This window comes from Cetorhinus maximus, chromosome 7 (assembly GCF_964194155.1).
Source record: "Cetorhinus maximus chromosome 7, sCetMax3.hap1.1, whole genome shotgun sequence".
In the NCBI taxonomy this organism is placed as follows: Eukaryota; Metazoa; Chordata; class Chondrichthyes; order Lamniformes; family Cetorhinidae; genus Cetorhinus; species Cetorhinus maximus.
This window is the reverse complement of record NC_135885.1, coordinates 68,100,271-68,126,335: the sequence shown is the minus strand read 5'-3', so window position 1 is coordinate 68,126,335 and position 26,065 is coordinate 68,100,271. Positions and strand designations below refer to the sequence as shown.

The following is a 26,065-nucleotide window of genomic DNA, read 5'->3' as shown; positions in this document are numbered from 1 at the left end:
TTTTGTGGGGACAGGTGGTGATATAATTACTGCTATCAGGATGATCCTAAATTTTGCATTGGCATGCAAAATGTATTTAAGAGGAAATGAAAGAATTCACTCAGCCTGAATCTCTACACAGGTTAGGAGTTTAGCATGTATCAGTTAGTGATTATTCTGACAAGCTTGTATGTCACTTCAGCAGAAAAATGCATTATTTTTCTACCACTCAGTAAGCTATGAGCATTTTGTACTAATGGGTTGGGACCATTTTGTCACAGTATTTTGTTGAGAAAAAACAATTTGATCCGGCCATTCAGCATTTAGTATTACTGCAAAGGTGCCAGGCATTGTCCTGAAGTTCAAGAATATACTCCGCTGGGTATGGTTAGTCCTTTTTGTACTGATTTTTCAATCACACTCAGACTGTCTGTCATTAAAAGGTCAACAAATATTAGTTAATTATGTTGGTTAATTATGTAGCACAAAGCTCTTGACCTTCAGTAGGAGAAAGAAAAAGCTGTGAACCAAAATAGTCTTCTGTCCAGACTGAGGACCATAGTTTGAAGATAATATCCTCTAAGAGAAAGGGGCAGATGAATCTAACAATAAAAATAAATCAACTGAGTAATTATTGACCTCTTATTTCAAGTAAGCAAGCCCTAGTGAAACTAATGCAAATATTAATTGCCAAAGAAAAGGTTTAAAAAGCCTCGCTAAAGCATTACTGGTAACATTAGTATTTGTCCTGCAATTTTAAAAAATCAGCTTCTTAGTATGTGTAAACACAGAAGTAGTTGAACACTTTGAAGCCAGCATGTTCTAAGCAATGTTAACTAAAGTGGAGACCAGAGTTAAAACATAAGAAATATCTGTCTTCAAAAGATAATTACTGCAAGCTTGAGGTTGAAGGTGTTTAGTAACTGTTGTTGTAAGGGAGTGCAGCAATTAAGAAAAAAACCACACCTTCTATTTATGCTTTGGTCACATGGACTAATTAAAGACACAAACATCTGCAAATTCTTAGATGGCTGTATAGCCCAGATAAAAATTGTTGTTTCTTGATTAGACGGCAGGAGATTGCTTGCATTTTATTATTGTAATACGAAAAGCTTCATGATTAGAATTTGATTGGTTTCAAATGACGGCCCTCCAACTATAGATGTTTCATAATGAAAATTGTTGATTTGAAGAGATGAGAGCTGTTGTTGGTAATACCCTTGAATTAATGACTGACCTAAAATGAGGCTTTTGTTCATTTGTATTCCACTGGATTTTTAAAGCAGTGTTGAAAAGATTGGAATGTATCAAATCTACAAATCCTAACTCTGGTGACATTGACAATTTGAAAAACACTTCCAGCTACACTTGATCAGCCTTCAAACTTCTTAGATACTGCTTTGATAAATTTGGTATTTTCCCATCTGGGGAACAACTCCTCCCCACCCCAGTTATAATATGAACCAGCCTTGTTAATAGGGAAAAAGGCAGCTCTCTTCAACCTGAAGTAAACCTGAAGTAACTGTGGACCTTCCACTACTTCCCCAACGCCACACAGCAATACCCCCACCCACCCCAACCACCCCTTACCCACCCCCAGAAGCTAGATGAGTGGTTTTTCATGTCTACACATTACAGCTTCTCAGATAACTCAGTTTTGTTTTTGCTTCAGTAAGTTCCTGGTTGTTGGACAATCACAAGCGTGTTTAAATATGAACAAAACGTCCTCAACACCGGAATGGAGAAAGCAGAAGAGTTTTGGCCACTCAAGCCATCTTTAACTTTATCAGCTGTTTTAGGTTGGCCAATAAGAAATAGACAGAGAATTGTCTCAGTGTCATCAACTTGGAGAAAACCTGTTTCAGATTAACTTTGATTATACAGATAAAGCAACATTTGCAGGAAAAAAAGGCAGATTAGGATCAAATTAATGCTTTTTATTTCTACTATAAACCACTTGCATCTTGCATTTTCTCAGGATAAGGGGCTGATCATTTAGGACTGAGATGAGGAGAAATTACTTTACTCAAAGGAGTGTTTATCTTTGGAATTTTACCCCAGAGGATTGTGGATGCTCCATTGTTGAGCACTTTTAAGCCTGGGACAGACAAACTTTTGGTCTCTCGGAATCAAGCTGATATGCAGAGCGGGCAGGAAAGTGGAGTTGAAGTCCAAGATCAGCCATGATCGTGCTGAATGGTGGGGCAGGCTCGATGAGCCATATGGTCTACTCCTCCTATTTCTTGTGTTCTTGTGTCATCAACAATGAGCACCTTTTTTTAAACTATTAATTGTAAATATTTCCTCTGCCTAAAACCTGCAAGTGGAAATATTCATTTTTCACACTCCAGATTCAATTTCCTTTTACACTGTAGACAATGCTGATGGACTTCAATTCAAATTACATTTTATTGTTGGCCATTCAGATGTGGTTGATGTTGATGAAATTGCTTTGATTGCCTGGTGAAGGTGTTCATGAGTCTTCTGAGCTGTTGTAGTGCTTACAATTATGGAGCCCGCACCGTGATGTTAGGCAGGGATTCAGTTATTGATCTAAAAAGATGATAAAAGAATAATATATTGATCTGAATTAAATTTAAGTTGATCAACAGTCCAGTGTAAATTTCAGACTCTATCACAATAGTCCGTAACTTCCGAGGTCTGGGGCAGTGTATCTGGGGGGTACCCCAAAGATGCACTGGAAGCTCACCCACCTGGAATTTCCCAGGTAAAGATTGCACGGCAATTGACCGAGAAGTTCAAACTTCCCTTCGGTAATTGCCCTGCACTGAGAACCATCTGAAAATGCGATTTAAATCACAAACTTCAGATGGTTCCAACTATCACCCAGCAATAGTTACCCAGAAAATATTAGAAGAATTAAAACCACTTCTGGCTTCTGGGTAACCATAGCAATGACCCACTCCGATCCTCCATGGGACCTCCCCGCCCCACCCCACTACATCCCGACCCTCCATGGGATTTCCCCCAACTCCTCATGGGACTCCCCCCGACTACCATCCCCACTTCCACTCCCCCGGTCCACTTGCCCCCCACCGACCCAACCTCCACCTGTCAACCAAACTACACCTTCCCCAGGCTCAGCCCAACGCAGCCTGGCCACCATCCCTCTTCCCCAGGCCCAACCCTAGTGATGTAAAAAAACAGGACGTGGCGTTGACTGAGCTGCCTTCAACTGTCTTAGGAACCTGTTGCGCTGGAGTGATCTGGCCTGGCCTGGGTCGGGAAGTCAGGCAAGATGGAAGTGGCTTCATTTTAAAGTAAGAAACTAGGAGCGGAGTGCCCTGGAAGCCAAGGGCCATTGTTGTTTGATGCATTCTTTGCGGCAGCATTTAAGGCAGCAGGGCTGCAGGAGAATGAAGCAGGGTCTTCCTTTTTTTTTTATTCATTCATGGGATGTGCGCTTAGCTGGCTGGGCCAGCATTTATTGCCCATCCCTAGTTGCCCTTGAGAAGGTGGTGGTGAGCTGCCTTCTTAAACCGCTGCAGTCCATATGGTGTAGGTGCACCCACAGTGCTGTTAGGAAGGGAGTTCCAGGATTTTGACCTAGCAACAGTGAAGGAATGGCGATATATTTCCAAGTCAGGATAGTGAGTGGCTTGGAGGGGAACTTCCAGGTGGTGGTGTTTACATCGATCTGCTGCCTTTGTCCTTCTAGGTGGTAGCGGCCGTAGGTTTGGAAGGTGCTGCTAAGGACCTGCAGTGCATCTTGTAGGTGGTACACATTGCGGCTACTGTGCTTTGGTGGTGGAGGAACTAAATGTTCATGGATGTGGTGCCAATCAAGCGACCTGCTTTGCCCTGAACAATGTACAGCTTCTTGAGTGTTGTGGGAGCTGCACTCATCCAGGAAAGTGGAGTGTATCCCATCAAACTCCTGACTTGTGCTTTGTAGATGGTGAACAGGCTTTGGAGAGTCAGGAGGTGAGTTACTCGTCGCAAGGTTCCTAGCCTCTGACCTGCTCTTGTAGCCACAGTATTTATAATGCTAGTCCAGTTCAGTTTCTGGCCAATGGTAACCCCTAGGATGTTGATAATGGGGGATTCAGTGATGGTAATGCCATTGAACATCAAGGGACGATGGTTGGATTCTCTCTTGTTGGAGATGGTCATTGCCTGACACTTGTATGGCACGAATGTTACTTGCCACTTGTCAGCCCAAGCCTGGATATTGTCCAGCTCTTGCTGCATTTGGACATGGACTGCTTCAGTATCTGAGGAGTCACAAATGGTGCTGAATGTTGTGCAAATATCCCCACTTCTGACCTTATGATGGAAGGAAGGTCATTGATGAAGCAGCTGAAATGGTTGGGCCTAGGACTCTCCCCTGAGGAGCTCCTGCAGTGATGTCCTGCAGTTGAGATGACTGACCTCCAACAACCACAACCAAATTCCTTTGTGCTAGGTCTGACTCCAACCAGGGGAGAGTCCTGCCAGTCAAATTGAGTTAACTTCACAGTGGATTTCAAATCACCCAAGCATGGTGTGAGTTTCTAATTGCAAACTTCTCACACGTGGAACTGGGAATTGGAACCAGAGCAGAAATGAATTTGGATAAATTGAGCAATCAAAACCTGTTTTTTGGTGTCATTGATACTGATAGTAAATATTGACATATCTGTTTTTGTCATGACCAAGATTAAGAAAACTAATTTTAGTTGTGACCTTTCACAGCTGTCATATATGACATAGAGAACCTATTCTGAGAACTTTGGAAATATTTTCCCAACCAAGTGAGAATGTGACAAAAAGACCAATTATCTAATTCACAGTTTCGTTGGTTTGTAATTCTTTTAAAGACAAACCACCTATAATAAATGTGATTTTTAGTCTTTACTAGACTTTTACAGGGCGGTTCTCAGCTAAGGGCCTGAGCAAAACCACAGTCTATGACAATACCATTATGTCTCCTAATGTATAGTTCACAGTGGGCCATTAGTTTTAAGGTCATGACTCAGTCCACAGGTTTGTCTCCATAATGGTCTCCTGGTAAGTGTTCACAATTTCAATGATGAGATGGAGGGATAAAAAAATGAGCCAAAAGGGGGAAAAACTGATCATTTAAATCCCTTGGCGCAATTACAGGTTTAAAGGGTAAGTATTTATATGTCATAAATAAAATAAAATTCTGTTATTCTCGCATGTGAATTGACCCATGAGTCTGTATAAAATATTACTGTTAAATGTGATGTACTTTTCCAATTGTCTGTAATTGATCACTTTCTGCAGAATGCAATATAGGATAACCAGTGTACATATGTAGCTGAAACAAGTGGTGATTTTGTCCCAATATTGGACATCTTAAAAAAGGTTTTTCTAATATGCACCATGACATTCCAAGTCCAAGGTATATGTGATTTAGTAAAAGCCTACATTACATCACGCCAACTTTCAGGAATTCAATGTTTTTTTCATATCATATATCTGATACCTGACACACAAATAACACTTCTTTTTGCCCTTAGAGCTATTTTAGGAAAACCGTTGCTATGAAGTGCAAGTGGAATAAATTAGTTAATATTGCGGTTCTTCATTTAGTGATCTATAGACACTTTCAATAATACGCTAAAATCTTTTTCTTAACTACGTAATAGAGGTTAGCCAGCTTTCACCTCATTTCTGCAAAAAGCAATCATCTGGACAAAATGGATTGTGTTTATTCAAGACTAAATGTAACATTGCTGATCAGAGACTGAAACATAAGTTAATGTTGTCCAGAACTTTTTGTTGTAAATTTCAGCATAAATAAATTATTCTGCTTTTCTCTCAATAAGAGGTATGCTGTAAACATTGAAGACAGTACTTAGCACTGTGTGTTGAAATATAAAACACCCATTTGGCATCAGTTGTCAGATGGTTAAATCAGAGTCATTTGTTGTCACCACCCGCTCCCTCCCCCCCACCCCCACCCGCACCTCCCCCAAGTCTCCCTCTTCCTGCTTGCTGCCTGAGAAAATAAATGACTAATTCTTGCTCACAGTGCTGGCACTGCAAAATAACATTGAAGTAAGATGCATGGCTGACACTTTTTTTTATTTTGTCTTGTGTTAGTTTTTCTCTTTGTACATATCACCCATTTGAATCATATATAGCTACATAATATTCATGTCCTGCCAAATTGTCTCCAGCTGTGGTAATATGACAAGATCTAATTATTGCAGCTATTAGTGGACTCTGGGCCAAACTAACTTGAACATTTTTATGCTTCATAGATTAGAATGTCGCATGCAGCCAACTGCAAAAGACAGTTCATGTTACGCTGTCATGATCCAAGTGAAGTAGTTTGCCTCTACTGATGTAATTTGCTCTAAGCTGCCTCATCAGACATAAGATTTTGACAATGATAGGCTGATGGTGGCTTACACCAATCCAAACTTACATGTTTAAATGTATTTCCAGTTAAATTTTATTCTTTGCATCCCCTAGAAGCATAAAGCATTATTTTCAAGTTAACCTGCATTGAGATATATAGCCATTTTCTGTCACATAGAATATTGCAGCGTATTTTTTCTTCATCCCTAACAGAGGTTAATGTCAAGAGCCATAAGCCAAGCACATTTGCCACCAGCAACCAATGCTTGAGTCGTTTTTAATCTTAAATTTAATTTCACACATTAGAATTGATTTGGTTGGAAATTTATTATTGTACTGTGGTGTCCAAACCAAGTCGACAAGGTCTCAGAAGAAATCTGACGTGAAAATTTTTCTGAGTTTTGTTTGTTGGGGTGTATGCTTCACTAACTGCCTGTCGCTTTCTTTTTTTCTCAGCAATCAGTCATGGTCTTTTCATCCTAAGCACTCTTTCTCTTTCTCATTCCATCAATCTGTCCCAAAAGGCCTTTTTTCATTGACCTTGTGGATCATCATTTTGCTGGTCTTCTTTTAGCCTTCAACACTTTTTTTTCTGCTGAGTGCAGTAGTTGTCTTGCCTATCCAGCTGTGTGATGAATTAGTAAGGTGATAGGGCTAACAAAAGAACAAAAGATTCCCTTAAGTCAGAACAGATTGGTGTCTAATGTACTATTTTAAAATTAGAAGTAAGATTCACATCAGTCTATTCCCTCATGCATTGAAAAAAAATAACTTCCCCTTGAGCTACTAACTTTTGATTAACCGAGTCACATTGTTGCTTTATTACTTACAATGCTGGGGAGTCCTGCTGTGATGAAATCCACTTTGATTCCAATTCAATTAGTAAATTAATGTCAAAGATCCTGTGTGATAGTGCATTCTAGAAGAATACATTAACAGCCTATGAGATAAAGGTCTGACAAATACTCATTTTCCTTATTGCTGTCTTGTGCAGCTGCACAACCTTACATAGGCATATGCAAAACCCAAGTCACAATAGATTGAGAATGTCAAATGAAGCATTGTGTACTATACAGGATAAACAGTGACTGTTTTCTGGAAGTTGCTACGAATTGGAACATATTGGTCTCATAGGAATCTGCACTATATTTTATATTCATTTATTTAGGTGACATTTTCTCTTCCCAAGATGCAAGTCCATTACTTGCTATGACTTTGCCAAAAAGTAATTTCTTGTGCCATAAATATCAATGGCCTGTCTGCAAGATAGAAATCAAAACATTACATGTGCACATTTCAGGAAACCACTTCTAACCTCCGTAAAATAATAAGTAATTCCCCTAGGCCCAAAATTAAACGTACGTTTCTGGCAGGAGCTGGCATGTTCACCTGAACCTCTGGTCTCTGTAACTCCAGTAGTGAAGTTACCCTCCCAAATTAAATGAGTTAATACTTTCATCAAAAATAGAAGAGGCATTTAAGATAAAAAGATGAACATTCATAGTATTTCACAGCATAATTTCAGTGATAGAATATGTCATGACTGCCATTGAATTTAGAATTTATCCTGCACAGGAGGCAGACTTGCACAAAATAGTCATGACTTGGGGATTCATTCTTAATCTCTCATCCCTCTTTACTTCTAAAGTGATGAGAACTGAAATCACTGAAAATCAAAGCTGAACCAGATTCCTATATAAAAAATGTCATAATAAATCCTTGTTGTAAGCATTGGATAGTGAGAAGTGTAGTCAATGAAACTGCTTCCACATAACAAAAATAGACTTCAATTGGCTGTTGTTCAAGGTCACATTTTTGTAAAGCAGCACTTATTATCCTAGAATCACAAAAATAATGCTGAAAATAACTGACACCATTATGATAGATCACTGCAAAGTGCAAAAAAGAAACAGAACACAATCAGTTCCAAAATTAAATAGTTATCAGCAACTCTTCTATGACAACTAGAAAAAATAAAATTTAAACGGGCAGATGTCATCTTATTTTTATTTTTGCTTTGCAAGATAATCATTTTTGTAAACATCTATCTAATATGATGACATCACTAAATAGGGATGTCATAGCATTCTTCCACATAAGGAAGAGTCGTCCATGTTCTGTTACCAGTCCTTGGTTATCGGTACCATGACAATGTTTTTAAAATGTTGTCACAAAACAAACAGGCTGGGCAATTTCGGATTGCTCCACAAATTGTGCAAATGGGCAATAAGATGATGCACTTACGTGGCCACCAAGTGATCAGTTCCAACATTGTTTTCAGATGCAATTTACACTGGAAGTTTATTCACTGCCAGGGCAGATATGAGGTGCAAAAGTCAACTGCAGCAGAAGTACAAAATGGGTCCTGCAGACCAACCAACTCTTGTGCACCCTGCCTGATTATCCCTCCTATTCAAGGTGGCGATCTCCTACCATTTAGGCCCTTAAAAAAGTTAAAATGTACTTCCATAATGTACAACATAACACATCTATGAAGCTGCCCTTTAGCACAATAGAAATTGACTGGACAAAAGTGCACTAACTGTATGACTTTGTGAACTTTCTATTTGCACAAGTGTAGTGATAGGTCATGCAAGATACAAAGTAAAATATCATCACCAATAATGAAAAGAAAGCTACTAACATAATGTAAAGCATTGAACAAGGATCTGTAACCTTTCTGATTTGGCTTTGTAGGTCTCTGTAAAGAATTAATTTTAGTAGTGAAACCCCACACAGTATTATACCACATATAATAAAGGTATCACCTTTCAGTTTCCTACAATTTTGCACTGCAACTTTGTGGAGATAACTGGATAATTACATGGATTATTTACAGATAGCACATAACTTAAAATATAGAAAAGCCCTATTCCAGGCCACATCACTGTACTGTACATCGGTGCCTAATTTATCCAGAACTCCTGCAGTGATCCAGCCAGAAAAAGATGACTTTTCTCATTGCTATCACAGCCATGCACCTGTTTGGCCTAAACTGGCACCTGCAGCCGATGGAAGGGCAGATGTATCAGATCGGTGAGAACAAAGCCAGCAGTTGGCCAGTGCCAACGGACGTCACATTGTCTCCCTCTGGTGGCACAGGTTTAGGCTTGCCTGAAAGGAAAGGCAAAGGAACCAGTGAAGGTATGGTCTACTGTAAACATAATACTATGAAACTGCCTTTAAATCTGCAGTGTACTTTATGTTTAATATACAAGGCTTTATTTGTAAATTATATTTTTAGAACTGTACACACAATGTTTCCTTTTAATATGTTTCTGCCTTCTCATTATTACAAAATTTTGAAGAGTTTGCTCATTCTTGAACAATTTTATGATCTCGTGAACTTTTGTCAAATCAATATTCACTGTATTCTGTACATATTGCATTGTGGCGGATTACATTTTAATGAAGCAATGTTATTTTATGATCATGACTTATTCACATAAACAAAGAGCTGCCCTGGAGACACTGCACAATGGCAGTCATGGAGTCAGACGTAAGTTTTAACAGTAACAGTATATTCCAAAAAAAATGTTCAGATAAGAAACCTGTTCAAAAGCACTGCTATGAAAATTAAAATACACTCCATGACTAGCACTGACTTGGATAACCTTCAAATTGAACCCATTCCTACGTTCTGAACTTATATACCCACAACACATTAATTAAAACATGATGACAGCCTATCTTTTGAATCTGCTGTCTCTACTGTTAACATAGCCCTCTAGATATTGCATTAAGAAGAACTTTTGATTTGCAATTCATAAGTTCTTGCCATTATTTTGATTTTATTCTTCACCACTTGATGTCACTAGTAGGAATTGTGTTTAAATAACTTTGTCAGGTTGGTTATAGTCAACCCACAGTTTAGTTGGTTGAGGAGTGCCAGGATGCCAGGAGAAATCTCCTGCTTGTCTTTGAAATAGTTCTATAGGTTTTGAGAAAGCAGATGAGGTCTCAGTTTAATGCCTCATCTGAAAAACTGAACTGAAGTGTCGGCCTAAATTTTGCGCTCAAGTCTCTGGATTGGGACTTGAGCTTACAAGCTTCTGACTGAGACGTGGGAGTGCCACCACTGAACTTCGCCTAACTAAAATATTAGGAGTTTTGTTCACTTATCAGGATATCAGGTTACATGGATTGGCAAATTATTTAATGATCAGAGAGGGAAGCATTTGGCACCTGTGCTATCTGTGACAACTTTCCATAGAAAGTTCCATGGAAGAGGTGAAGTGTATTGTTGCTGATGATGAACATTGCATTTGTGAAGAATTTGAGCAGAGGCAAAGTTAGAGTTGACAGATTCAATGTTCTTTACAAGAATTTCAGAAGTTCATTTCAAGCCTTGACAAGATTAGGACAGCAATAGAGGCAACATATGAATCTAGTGAGCTGAGCAAGAGATCATTTTAGCTACAAGGGATTGAAGTTAGCTGATCCAAATTTTTATTTTTATTTTTATTCACCCATCGAATGTGAGCATCAATGGCTTGGCCAGCATTTATTGCCCACCCCTAATTGCCCTTAAGAAGGTGGTGGTGAGTTGCCTTCTTGAACCACTGCAGTCCATGTGGTGTAGGTACACCCACAGTGCTGTTAGGAAGGGAGTTCCAGAATTTTGACCCAGCAACAGTGAAGGAACGGCGATATATTTCCAAGTCAGGATGGTGAGTGGCTTGGAGGGGAACTTCCAGGTGGTGGTGTTCCCACCTGTCTGCAGCCTAGATAGTAGTGGTCGTGGGTTTGGAAGGTGCTGTCTGAGGGGCTTTGGTGAGTTCTTGCAGTGCATCTTGTAGATGGTGCACACTGCTGCTACTGTGTATCGGTGGGGGAGGAAGTGAATGCTTGTAGATGGGGTACTAATCAAGTGGGCTGCTTTGTCCTGGATGATGTCAAGCTTCTTGAGTGTTGTTGGAGCTGCACTCATCCAGGCAAGTGGAGAGTATTGCAGTGCAATCCTGACTTGTGCCGTGTAGATGGTGGACGGGCTTTGAGGAATCAGGAGGTGAGTTACTCGCTGCAGGATTCCTAGCCTCTGACCTGTTCTTGTATCCACAATATTTATTTGGCTAGTCCAGTTCAGTTCTCGTCAATGGTAACCCCCAGGGTGTTGATAGTGGGAGATGCAGTGATAGTAATGCCTTTGAATGTCAAGGGGCGATGGTTAGATTCTTTCTTGTTGGAGATGGCTATTGTCCGCCACTTGATTTGTGCAAGTGTTGCTAGTCAAGCAGAAGGGTTTCTAAGGCCCCGGGTTCATAGAGTGATAGAGTTATACAGCACAGAAACAGGCCCTTCAGCCCATCATGTCCATGCTGGCCACCAAGCACCTATCTATTCTAATCCCATTTTCCAGCACTTGGCCCATAGCCCTGTATGCTATGGCGTTTCAAGTGCTCATCTAAATACTTCTTAAATGTTGAGGCTTCCTGCCTCTACCACCCCCTCAGGCTGTGTATTCCAGACTCCAACCACCCTCTGGGTGAAAAAAACTTTCCTCAAATCCTCTCTAAACCTCCTGCCCCTTACCTTAAATCTATGCCCCCTGGTTATTGACACCTCCACTAAGGGGAAAAGCTTCTTCCTATCTACCCTATCTATACCCCTCAATTTTGTATACCTCTATTGGGTCCCCCCGCAGCCTTCTTTGCTCTAAGGAAAACAGCCCTGGCCTATCCAGTTTCTCTTCATAGCTGAAACGCTCCAGCCCAGGCAACATCATAGTGAATCTCCTTTGTACTCTCTCCAGTCAATCGTATCCTTCCTTTAATGCGGCGACCAGAACTGCAGACGGTGCTCCAGCTGTGGTTTAACTAGCATTTTATACAGCTCCAACATAACCTCTCTGCTCTTATATTCTATGCCTCGACCAATAAAGGTAAGTATCCCATATGCCTTCTTAACCACCTCATCTACCTGTGCTGCTGCTTTCAGGGATCTGTGGACATGTACACCAAGGTCCCTCTGATCCTCTGTACTTCCTAGGGTCCTACCATTCATTGTGTAGTCCCTTGCTATGTTAGTCCTCCCAAAATGCATTACCTCACACTTCTCAGGATTAAATTCCATTTGCCACTGCTCTGCCCCATCTTACCAGCCCATCTATATTGTCCTGTAATCTAAGACTTTCCTCCTCACTACTAATGACACCAGCAATTTTTGTGTCATCTGCAAACTTACTGATCAGACCTCTTATATTCATGTCTAAATCATTAATGTACACTACAAGCAGCAAGTGTTCCAGCACCAATCCCTGTGGTACACCACTCATCACAGGCTTCCAATCGCAGAAACAACCTTCGACCATCACCCTCTGCCCCCTGCCACTAAGCCAATTTAGGATCCAATTTGCCAAATTGCCCTGGATCCAATGGGCTCTTACCAAATTGACCATTCTCCCGTACAGGACCTTGTCAAAAGCCTTACTGAAGTCCATGTAGACTACATTAACTGCACTACCCTCATCTACACAGCTAGTCAACTCCTTGAAAAATTCAATCCAGGTTCTGGAATTCCTTCCCTAAACTTCTCTGCTTCTCTACCTCTCTCTCCTCCTTAAAGGTGCTCCTTCAAACCTACCTCTTTCACCAAGGCTTTTGTTTGCTCATCTGTGCTAATATCAAATTTTGTTTGATCACACTCCTCTTGGGATATTTTACTGCATTTAAATGTGTTATATAAATCCCAGTTATTTTTGAATGAGCATAAGATCATGCATTTCTTTTGAATTGGCACTTGGGATAGAAATATGGAAGAGGGAAAATAGCAGTGTTAAGAATGAGAAAGAGGTGAAATTAGATTTCAATGAGAGACAAAAGATGAAGAAGACAAAATTGAAATTCATGAAGATGTCACAAGTGCTGCAGTGGTGCAAGTTAAAGGAAGAAGAGGCTGCACTGGGCAGAGGTTGGGATGTCTCTGAGGCAGCACTAAATTAAACATCTTTTGGTTGTACTTGAAAATAATTCATGATATTGATAGAAAGAAGAAAAAGTAAACATAAGGGGCTGTCAGCACTGTAACAAGCTGGCTTACCATGAGGCCTTTCTATGGCCTCTTATCAGGCATTTATACTTAAAATGAAATTATAGATTATGCTATTATAGGAATGTAATTTATTTATAATACCATGTTTTATGTTTGCAATTATCTAAAAATCACAAAGTCAGATACTTGTCTTAGTAATCCATGTGGATATACTGAATGAATTGTAATCACACCAAAGGACTCCATAAGAGATTGAATAAGGGTGTTTTGATAACCTGGGCATTGATCCTATTGACTGGTCCATTCCTGTTTCTTGCATTGTAGGACTTTTAGAAATCTGGTTGGAACATTGCTTTTCAAAGTATCTATACACAGGGAAATAAATTTAGAATGCATGTACTTTGATCCAAAATTGCATTTATCATTTATTTTTATATACAACAGAAATGTAATTTATTTTGCATGTGTTAGTCACCTCAAGGTCCAGTAGAAGTGAGCAATTGATAGTGTTCTTCATGCATGGGAAGATAGCTTAAAGGCTCAGGTTTCACAGTCAGCATTAAGCAACAATGCTCACCGCTCACCTCGAATAAAGCTACCCGCAAATATTTAGCAATTGCTGTAGTGTGGGCTCCAGGAAATAAAGCCACTTAGCACTTAAAAACTAAGGTGGGAAAATTCAGCTCAATGATTTCAACAATTGGGGTAAGCAACCAATCACACTGAAGTATTCTCACGCTCAGCAAAACAGGAAGTGAAATGTTCTGAATTGTTCACTTCTAATTAAAATTTTCCAAGACAGCAAAATAAGTTACTGAGACATACATATGGAATTAAAAAGATGAGCATCATAAGCAAACCTTTTTAAAAGTATTTTTAAAAATGTGATTTCTTTATCATCATGGAGAAATTTGATATTCTGTAAACATAAAATTAGAAATTTGGAGTCAGTGAGGGTGTTCAGAAGTAATTATGAACTTAATATGCAAATAAAAACCCAATTGCATCTCTTACAACAAAGTGTAAACTTGTTCAAAGGTTTTTACAGTAAAACTAATAACATAAAAGAGCAATTTCTCGTCAGTTAAGTGATTTCTACTTGATTGCAGTCTGGTGGGAATTCAACAGTGCACCTTAAGATGAAGCATATCACTGACACAAATTCTTGATTTCCACATTTAACTGCATCTGTGCAGACTCCAGAAGTTGTCAGTTTCAGTGGAGTAATGAATGTCAATACTGATGTTTCACTGTCACTACTACTGCATTTGTGTTATATTGACAATGGAAAATAATACGAAAAAGAGAATAGATTGGAGGGCAGTAAGGCACAATCATGGAGTAAGATTTTGAGGAGATATCAGGGAAAGGTTGTTCCAGATGGGTGGATCTGGAGAGACTGTTCCAGAGGGCAAAAGTCTTAACGGGTGAAATAGTGATCATCAATGATGAAATAAAGGGAGCAGGAAAAGTCCGAGGAATGGAAGAGGTATTCCAGGATATTTGGATGGGGGATGAGGGAAAAGCTGTGGAGGGATTTGGAAGCAATGACAAATATCATGAAATCATTTTGTTGGGGCAAAGCAAGTTAGTGGAACTTGGAGATGATGGGGATCATGCAGGTTAGGAAGCATATTGTAGTGTGAATGGGTTGTAATTCATGGAGGTTGAAGAGTACTGTAGAAAGTTACGGTTTTAGATGTTTGAACAATAATTCTGGAAATTAGAGGTATTTGCTGTCCACTTCAAAAATCGATTTACAAAAAAATTGCAGTCTATGCCATTAAATTCAAAATTTCTTAAATTATTTAATAACTAATTTTCTTTGGATTAAATTCCAACTCCCCCCTCCCCCTCCCCCGCTGCCTTATTTATATTGTGTGATTTAAAGTATTGAAAGGAAGTTAGCACCAGAAAAAACTTTGAATTATCAGGAGTAAACTGCATTCGTAAAGCTTCAAATGAAGCTTTGAAGTATGATCCATTGTGGTAAAACCAAACAATTTTCTTGAAGACCATTTATTTGAACAGCTGTTATTGAAACATTTGTGTCAACCCAGAAAACCAAAGCATCAACACAATATTAGCCAAAAATCACTACAAACTTCATCAGAAGGCAGAGGTATATTAAAAGGGTATCTTGGGTGATATTGTTTCTGGTTATTTAAGAAAAAATCCAATAATAAAAGTTTAGTCATTTTACTGATTATAACTGACAGCACAAAACAGCAGAGCAACAAACTGAGTTGAATTTACCATTAAGTGAGTTATAGAGATGCTTTTTTCTGAATCTCAGTAAGACTATAAAGAGAATTCTTTTGCCAAGGATAGGAAATGTCAAGGCAAATGTGGGCCTGAATAGCAGATAGTTAGCCTCTCAAGAGTTCTATATTAAAAAGGCAGTCATGGCAGTTAAATGATTTTATAGGTATACAATAATGTGATGTGAAATCAATAACCTTCAGATAGCAAGTCATAGGATTGTTTATGAGATTAACAGAGCTAAATTTTAGTGAAACAGAATGTAATTTCACCAATCTGTAACCGACAGCATTCAAGACTCACTACGTATTTTGGTCCATTTTTAGTAACAATTTGTCTCAGACTTTGGAAACTCTCAATTTGCAGATTGCTTTTAAAAATGCTCCAGAAATGATTTGTGAAAGTGAGAAAAAGTAGCTCAGATTCTAAGACCATTGCGCAGAGCTGGGTAATAAATACTGCATTTGGTTTTTGTCTCTGCATATTATGATTTTGCTTTCCCCCTTTCTCTACTTTCTTTTAAAGCTCTCTAAATTTTGAATCCTTTTGCACAGTTTGCTTCCTCAGATATCGATCCAACGAATTTCTCTTTGTTGAACAAGAAAGTACAAATCTCTTGCTATATTTTCACAGGAAAAACAGATAATTTAATCCCAGAAGATAGCTATATAGATTCAGGAGAAATTGATGTTGGGCGGAGAGTCACCCAGAAGATACCACCCGGCTTATTCTGGCGCACTCAGGTGTTCATAGATCACCCAATGTATTTGAAATTCAACGTGTCGTTGGGAAAGGATGCTCTGGTTGGTATTTATGGTCGACGTGGCCTTCCACCATCTCACACCCAGGTAAGTACCATTGCACGTTAATTCAAACATTTGAGTAAAGGAGTAGGATTTTTATTTTGTAATGTGCGACCTGGTTACTCTTAGGTGGGTGCCTCAATCTCCCATTTTCTCCAAGGGTAGTCAGTGGAGAACTATCAGTTTTAAAACTGGCAAGAGGTTGCATCAGTGGCATTCAGAACACTGAGACAGTGTTCGACTTTCCATGATAGAGATCAGACCAATACGAAGCTAGTAACTACCTTTGGAATGGCTGAAGGCATCTAGCTCAGCTAGCACTTTAGAAGCTCAAAAATTAGAACATTAAAAAGCTATCAGCACCACTCTGTCCAGTGATCATATCCTATCATGAAGTTACCCCAAAACATTAGGTCTAAGGCCAAATGCTTGGGTCCTGAACTTCCAGTATAGAAGTCAATTGGATATCGCCTAATAGCATTCAAACGATTTATAAAAGCAGCTGAAAGTTTTTAATTTACAGTTGTATTGTGATAAAAATTAGTTTTCAATAGGTTTCAGTCTTGTGATTTTTTTAAAGTGTAAGGAATCTGTATTCTCAATTTCAAAATTAACTCCAGGAGCCCGACAATATAAAACCCTAATGTTTAAGAATCACAAAAGGTCTTTGGGTCCAAACAAGCCATTGGCTTTTTCATAGATCAACACCCCTGCTTATCCTGCAATATTTTCTCCAGAAATTTATCCCTTGAACACATTCTTGCTGCCTTCTTGAAAGGTCTTGCCTACTAACTTATTCCCCAAGAAAACCCTTCCTCAAACCCTTAGTGCAAGTGAGATGTACGACTTTATTAGATTTCCATGTTTAAGTATCTTTTAAATTAGCCAATTATATTCTGTTCAAATTCAAATTGCGATGAGAATTTCATGAACTAAACTGCAATTTGATATTATTTCTTACATGCAGAAAACAATTTGGTTTTAGACCTTTTCTTTCTTTAGGCCAAGTGCAGATCAACAGCAACTGAAGAAAACTGAAATTTAAAAAATGATATCTCAAAATTTGGCTTTCCTAGTGGAATGAAAGTATGTGGAGAAATTGTAGTCAGTGTGGGAGATTTCCTCTCTACACTGGGGTAGCAAAATCATTTTTCAATTTTTTATTCCAGAAAAAATTGCTCTTTGCCTCACAGGATGTCAGTGACCAAGTAAGAGATTTCTCACAGTTTAAACGTGCTTCAACAATCCTGGTTCAGCAATAATGACGAACTCTGAATTTGTGTTGTTCAAAGTAATGGCACTATCTGGGAGATAGGCCCAAGGAATATGCATAGATTAGTAGCTCCAATCTTTGCTATAGCTCTACTGAACGGAATGTATTCCAACCACAAATCAGTAATTTAGGCTTGAATTGATTTACTTTAACCCCCAAACTGATTGTGTAGTACCAACTTTGACAGAAATAGTGTGTTGGAATCTATGGCTCAGAACTTCTGATCTCCGTGGGGTGGTGAGAGGGCCTACCTGGAAGGTACCCCAGAAGATATGCGCTAGGGAACTCCCGGAAGTCCCCAGCTAGGACTGCACGGCAATTGCCCGGGAAGTTCAGCTTCTGATGGGCAATTACCCTGCACCAGGATCCATCTGATACTCCAATTTAAATTGGATACATCGGATGGTTCCAAATCTCTAAACAGAATAGTTATCCAAAAGTTAGAAGGTTTAAAACCATTTCTAAACCCTGGGTAACTATACCACCGACCTCTCCCAAGCCTCCCGACTACCCCCTCACCCCCAACCCATCCTCCCGACCCATCCTATGCCCCCACCAACCCATCCTACAGTCCCTCCTCCCCACCCTGAACCACCCTCACCCACTTAGCTTACACACTTTTCCTTTAAACTTACCTGCTTTACAGCAGCTAGTGCTGTAAAAAGGGGGTGTGTCTTCACTTCCACCCGACACTGCTCAGAAGTACCCCAGGAGCCAGTACACTGCACATTTCTTAGCAGGTCCAAGTCAGAAAGTCGGGCGAGAAATGTGCAGCCCCCAACTAAAGTAAAGAAAAAAGGATCTGAGTGGCAATCTGACTAAAATTCCCAAGCACCAGATGTTAGGCTCAAGCTTTTCAACATTATTTGTTATAGTCGTGAAATGTAGAAGTCTTATGGGGCAGTGGGTAGTGTCCCTGCCTCTGAGCCAGAAGCTTTGGGTTCAAATCCTACTCCAAAATTTGATGTCCAAGGAAGGTGTGTTCACGCCACGGCCAAACAGGTTGAGTATCAACTTCTAACGTACACCAATGGCAGGCAGTAAAAGCAGATAAAATTCCCAGTCAGCCATGTGATGGAAAGAAGTTGGAGCCTCTACCGTCACTATCCATAGCTCAAGAAGACAATGTGAATGGTAAAGTGTATGTTGCCACAGCAACTCAGGCTCCTTGGGGAGGGGTGGTGGTGGGGGTGCAGGTTGGTTTAGTTGGCTGGACAGCCATTATGTATCAGATTGGTGCCAGCAGCATGGGGTTCAATCCCCATTCCAGCTGGGGTGGATTTGGGACCTGCCTCCTTGCCCTACCCATGTTGGAGGTCGTGGCACTGTACGTCGGACCTTTGGGAAGAGAACTGAAGAAGAAGAATCATGAAATGCATAAAAAATCAAATCTCATGACTTTCAGAACTTTGTTTATCCTACTAGCACTGTAAAAATGTCACTTAGGTGGCCTACAATTTCCACTCAATTGCAAATTGGTTTCTCAGTGCAATTCAGCTCCAAATGATGTAACCAGCACAAAAGATCATGGAATTGTAAGTGTAATTTGCGTACAGCACAACTCAAATTTCCACAATCTCGTGTGCTAGTTTTAAAAACATCAAGCTGGAAGCAGGTCCCACCCACAGAATTGGTCAAATCTCAGAGTGAAAGTAATCATCATTGGGAGTTTCCACTAATTGCATTCATTTATAGGCCAAAAATTTAATTTAAAAATTAAACTACTCCCTTAGGGTGCAAGGATACTCAAAGGTAAATTTGAATAGAATCATTGAAATTAATGATACAAAAGGAGGCCCTTCAGTCTATCATATCCATGCCAACGGGAAGAGACCTGTCCAGCCTCTCTTTCTGTGCAGGCCTCTCATCATCTTATATGTCTCCATGAAATCTCTCTCAGCCTCCTCTGTTCCTAGGAAACCAACACCAGCCATCCAATTTATCCTCACAGCTAAAATTCCCTGGTCCTGGCAACATCCTCATCATTCTCTGTCCCTTCTCTCATGTTATCACATACTTCCTGTAATGTGGTAGCAAGCACTGTACTGATGGCCTGAAGTGTTTTATGTAGTACTACCATAATCTCCCTACTCTTATATTCTGTGCCTCAGCTATTAAAGAAAGTATCCCATATGCTTTTTAAAATCAATTTATCTACCTTTCCTGCTATCTTCAGGAATGTGTGGAAGTACACTCCAGTGTCTCTGTCCCTCTATACTTCTCAGTATCCTGCAATTTATTCTGTATTGTCTTGCCTTATTTATTTTCCCCCGATGCATGGCTTCACATTTCTCCAGAGTGAATTGCATTTGCTACTTTTCTGCACCCTTAACCAATCCATTGATATCTCCCTGTAGTGCACAGCTTCCTTCCTCCCTATTGACGCATGGCTGATTTTAGTATCATCTGCCTACTTCTTAATCATGCCCCCTACATTTAAGTCTAAATCATTGAAATGTACCATGAAAAGCAAAGGACCTAGCTCTGAACCCCATGGAAAGTCATAGGAAACAGCCTTCCATTCACAAAAACACCCAACGTCCATTAGCCATTGCTTCTTGCCACTGAGCTAATTTTAGATCCAACTTGACACATTCCCTTGGATCCCATGGACTTTTATGCGGACCAGTCCGCCATGGGCGATCTGTCAAAAGCCTTGCTAAAATTCATGTAGAAGGCATCTAATACACTACCCTCAACAACCTTCCTTGTTAAAAGCTTTGAAATATTACTTCTCATTTATTCCACTAAGAAACTGAATAATGTACCTGTTATGACGCAGCAGATGATGTGTGCCAGGCGGATTGAACCCACGAGAAACTCGATCCTACTATCACAATGGTTTTGCAATTTGTATTTATTTTGAGATGCGTGCACTGAATTCAGTAGTAACAAGTACACCAAAAGTTGAGATTTTTTAGAAAACTAAATTAAACATTTATTAACAAAAAAGATTTCAAGTGCATACATAAGTCTACAAATTACGACTATAATAACTCCTAAAACCCCTAATTAATCTGGCTTCCAGTTACACCCCCGTTAAGGCAACAGTAAAAAAACAAATAGATTTAAAGAGATCCAGGCAAGTCAACACAATACCCTAGACAGTAGAATTTAAAGTGGTTTTTCCCAGCTTTGGTTTCTGCAGACGGCAGGCTTGACGCACAAATACTGGAGGCTTTTCACACTTCTGATAGATCTTACAACGCCTTTCCTGACATGTAGCCTCATTTCCCTTTATATATGTTTCTCCCTTTTAGTGTAAATCCCATTGTTCCCATATGTCTTCGGAACTTTACCTTTCTCATAATATAAATCTTTTCATGGTGCTAACATTATCAGTAACCTTTGAGAAAGATAAACGCACTGCTTGGCCTAGTTTCTCTGACTAGGAGTAACATCCTACCATCTCTTTGAAATTCAAACTACCCTTATTTATCTAAAAACGCAAATTCTCCTCACCTCACATTCTAAAACTTCAGTCATGTTTACATATTTATCATTTCAAACCTAGCTTATTTTGATGAGTCAAAGCCTCCAGAACAGCTGTCTCCAATTCAGTTAAATCACACACACACAATCTAAATCCCACTATTAACATTATTGTGAATTTTTGTAAAAGTAGGTTATGAGAATTATTATACTTTCGTGACAGTACCCCAGTGTAACTGGAAAATGGTTTTATATGTTTTTTAAAAGTGAATTTCAGTCAATTAAAATCAAGTTGCTCAGAGATGGTGAATTGATGAGATTAAAAATATTTATTTTTGGGGAACCTATTTTCAGCTGTTTTAATCAAGTTACCACTTTTAAATATATACATATTTTTAAACCATACTGTTTGCACTGGTTCCTGGCAGATTTTGCATTTGGCAATAGGCAGGTGAGTTTTAATGGAAGCTTAGCTGGGTGTAAAAATACTTTTCAAAAAAAAGCAAATTTCTGGGCACAGTTATTGTTGAAATTGGCCATTATGCCCAAAGTGGAAACTCTGCCCCTTATTATACCATGGATCAGTTCCTTTCAGTTCAGCTCCTGAAGTGTAAAAGTGCCTGTGAAACATTTTGCTTTTTAAGACAATGCTCAAACTAAGGGCAGGATTTTCTGGCCTTGCCCTTCACCGGGACTGCCCGGTCCCACCAAAAGTCAAGTTGCCGCCGAATCTCCAATGGCGGGTCCCACCACGATGGGGCCAGAAAATCCCGGCCTAAGTATTTGATCCAAATATTTGTCTCCAGGTTAGATTTTCCTTTCAGTTTGTGGACTCATCAGTTTTACATTATTCTTAGCAGCTCCTGAGTTCCAGTTCCAGTCACCTCCCTGACCTCCCCACCACCACCATGGTTAGAATTCAGAACACTTCCTGTAGTACATACTGCATCAAGATGGTTAGCGTTGTATTACTGTCACTTTAGCTTTGTTTTGAAAGTATCAGCTATCCTGGACCAAGTAGTTTTTTTCAGTGTGTGTATGAAAAACATCATTGAGTTGATTTTCAAATACAGAATTTTCATGTTTTAGTTTGAAGAGTAAGTACCTGATTCATTAAAGTAAAACTGGAGTTGCAATCAGGAGAAGTTGAGTGCAATGATAGCTGGTTTTAAAACTAAACAAGACCATCAGAGGCAAGGGACTGGCCTGATTCTGAATATCAAACATTGCCTAAATAGAGTCAGCCATTGTCAGCTCCTGCAATAGCTGGCCCTAGGGATTAGGATTTTGTACAGTATTTCTACAAAAGTTGATTCTATAGGGCAGGCGATATGTTGAGATTGATGTATACTGTGGTTATCATGCGGCAATTACAGCAGTATGTTTTCTCTTTTTTTCTGGTAGTTTGGCTTTGTGGAGTTATTGGATGGCAGACGCCTGCTAGCACAGGAAGTGAGAAGTCTGGAGGGATTCCACCACCAGCACAGAAGTTTGATCCCTCTGACAAATCGTGAGACAGGATTTATTAGATATCTGGATTCTGGAATCTGGCATTTAGCCTTCTACAATGATGGAAAACAGATGGAGCTGGTCTCCTTCATAACTACTGCTATAGGTAAGCTCTTACTGGAACATAATGAAAAAGATATTTTAAAAGACTGGAAAATGTGCCGATCACAGATATACTGTGAAAGAGATGGACTGGTAATTGGTCTGCTACTACCTAAAATATGACAGTTTCATTGTTCTCACAAGTTCAAAGTGCTTATTCATCTGACCTATATTATCTTAACTGCTCAAACTTTCCACCATCCCATTTTATTCTTAATTGTTTATTGATCTCCTTTAATCATCATCTGCCAGTTTGTGCAGGTTTTAGTTTAGAATTGAATACGGAGAGACTCATTGTTCTTTAAAGTCTAAAGGTAATGTATTCTTAAAATGGAAATTTGTGCCTTCATTAATTGCTCTGTTTAAACTGCTGTATTAATCATGAACTTCACAGAATAACAGCGTGGTTACAATTCAAAGGAGGCCATTCAGCCCATTGTGTATGTGTTGGCTATCCAAAGGAGCAATTCAGTGAGTGCCACTTGAGCCTTTTGTCCATAGTCCTGCACATTATTCCTTTTTTGATAATAACCCAAATCTCTTTTGAATGCCTCGATTGAACCTGCCTCCACCAAACTCTCAGGCAGGACATTCCAGATCCTAACCGCTTGCTGCGTGAAAAGGTTTTTCCTCATCGCACCATTGCTTCTTTTGCCATTTACCTTAAATCTCTGCCCTCTCGTTCTCGATCAATGGGAACAGTTTTTCCCTGTCTAATCTGTCTTGATTTTGATACCCTCATGATTTTAAATGCCTCCATCAGATCTCCTCTTAACCTTCTCTTCTCAAAGAAAAACAGTCCCAATATCTCCAATATATCTATGTAACTGAACCTCCTCACCCCTGGGACCATTCTTGTGAATCTTTTCTGCACTCTCTCTAATGCCTTCACATCCTCCCTAAAGTGTGGCAGCCAGAATAGGACACAATACTCCAGTTGTGGCTGAACTAGAGTTCTACAATATTTTAACACCCTTGTTTTTGTATTTTATGCCTCTCTAATAAAGTCTAGGATGTTGTCTAGCATTATTAACTGCTCTCTCAACCTGTCCTGCCACCTTCAATGATGTCTACGCCCTGGTCCCTCTGCTCCTGCACCCCCTCCACAACTGTACCCTTTACTTTATATTATCTCTCCATGTTCTTCATACCAAAATGAATTGCTTCACGTTTCTCTCCATTAAATTTCATCTGCCATTTGTCCACCTATTCCACCAACCTGTGTCCTTTTGAAGTTCTATACTATCCTCCTCACAGTTCACAATATTTGTAAGTTTTGTTTCGTCCATATATCTGAAGTTATGTCCTGTGCAACAAGGTCATGTCATTAATATTTATCAGGAAGAGCAGGCACCCTAACACCCAACCACTGGCGAATTCCACTATAAAGCTTCCCCCAGTACAAAAAACATCCATTAACCACTACTTTGTTTCCTATCACTCAGTCGATTTTGTATCCATGTTGCTGCTGTCCCTTTTATTCCATGAGTGATAGCTTTGCTCACAAGTCTGTTGGGTGGCACTTTATCAACTGCCTTTTGCAAGTCCATGAACATGAGATCAACAGCATTACCCTCGTCAATCCTCTCTGTTCCAACATTCTTGCAACAAAAATAATTTTGTGCATCTTGTGACCAAACAATAAGTTTACATAAAAAGGTGAAGACCATTGTAGGAGGGAAATAAAAGTGATCTCAAATCTTTTTAGGGACCTAAATCATAATGACCTAGATATGTTGAATGATGCTTTATAAAGTTTAATTAAAAACATTTTTGATTTGCGAATGTTTGAGCCGTGGTAAGGATTTTTAAAAATTGCATTTCTTGCCCTTTTGTTATAAACTAAATAACCAGAATTTACAAAATGAAACATGCAGAACTGGTAGAGAAAATCTCGATGAGAGAGAGTGTTCACAATTTTGCCGCACTTCTCACACCCTCCTCAGCCCTCCCCCACTCACCACCTGAGCCAGTTATGTTCTTCAATGTAATATTCCTTTATTTAAACCTTGGAAAATGAGAATGACTGATACCTTTCATCAGTACAAATATTTCAAACCTTTCACATGTGTAAAAAGCGCAGTTATATTTTTACATCTCCTATTCATAGGATTGCATAGAAACAGGCCATTCAGCCCAAATAGTCCATACCTGTGTTTATACTCCGTTTTGGCCTTCACGCATTTTTTCTCATCTAAATCTACCATTGTAACCATCTATTCCCTTCTCCCTCAAATGCTTATCTAGCATTAAATGCATATATAGCATTCATGTCAACCACTTGGTTCCACATCCTTAGCGCTTTTTGGGTGAAGAAATTTCTTCTGAGTTCCCTATTGGATTCAGGATAAAACAAAACATGAAAAATCATTATTGCTCAAATGTTATTCTTCATATAATAGGCTGCTATTTTAACTGGGCATGTTAGGTTAAAATTGTCTGTAACAGTCCCAAAAATACCCCAGGTCAGCCGTAATGCAAAATAAAAGCTGTTGACTATTTACTTATTAGGGCATATAGGAGAGGGAATAAATGCCTCACTGATATTTGGTTCCAAATATGAAACAGGTTTCTGGCTGATATTCCAATCCCAAATGTGCTGAATTCTATACTTGTGTTTTATTTACATTTAAGCTGTGTTCATTCTTAAGTTTTATTAACTGAATAAAGTGACTTGTATTGGCAAACAGAAGACTGCCAAAGTCAGGAGGGCTCCGTAAATATTTTTACATGAATAAATAATGAAAAACTGGAGCACAGTACCCTGTCTGAATCCCAGGCTATTGCCAAATTGTTTTTAAACTTTCCTTTATTCCTGGTAGGTAATGCTTTCTTCCAAAGCCCTTTCTTGTTGATTTTGCCTATTTTTTAAAGAGCAGAATTACATCTAATAAGTCTGTCCTGGCTTTATTAATTGCTAGCCTAATACCCCTTGCTATATCCCTCAGTCCACTCTCCAGAAGCACATTCAGTTGCCTCTTGAACCCCTTATGTTATTTGTTTTGGTTGCCCACTCCCTTTTTTATAAAGGAAGTATACAATCCTCTCCATAAATTGAATCCTTCAAATGTGTCCTCTTGAAATGTTTTCTTCTTCAAATATAATACATTTAGGTTTATTAATACTCCATAGCAACATAGACTCCTGATATCAAAAATTATGCTTTGTGATCCCCCCTAACTCCCTCGGATCATAATACCCTTCCTATATTTAGGAGATCAAAAATGTATACGTACTCTAGGCCAATGCCTTTTCCAGCAAGAATGCAACCTCTTCTGATTTCATGTGCTCATGCAATCCATATCATATCTGCCATTTTTTCATTAAAGGCAAGCATTTAATTGATTGAAGCCATAGTCAGATTCAAGCAGAAATGGTTTGG

General features: G+C 39.3%; 1 protein-coding gene across 1 annotated transcript in view; it reads left to right on the top strand.

Annotated features, from left to right (window-relative positions):
* Nucleotides 1-26,065, top strand: part of tenm4 (teneurin transmembrane protein 4) — a 240,022-nt gene that overhangs the window by 8,667 nt on the left and 205,290 nt on the right. Inside the window, exons 3-5 of the mRNA XM_078544823.1 lie at nt 9,286-9,414; nt 16,198-16,412; nt 22,477-22,687. Coding sequence (XP_078400949.1) covers nt 9,286-9,414; nt 16,198-16,412; nt 22,477-22,687 — 555 coding nt within the window. The remainder of the gene's footprint in view (nt 1-9,285; nt 9,415-16,197; nt 16,413-22,476; nt 22,688-26,065) is intronic.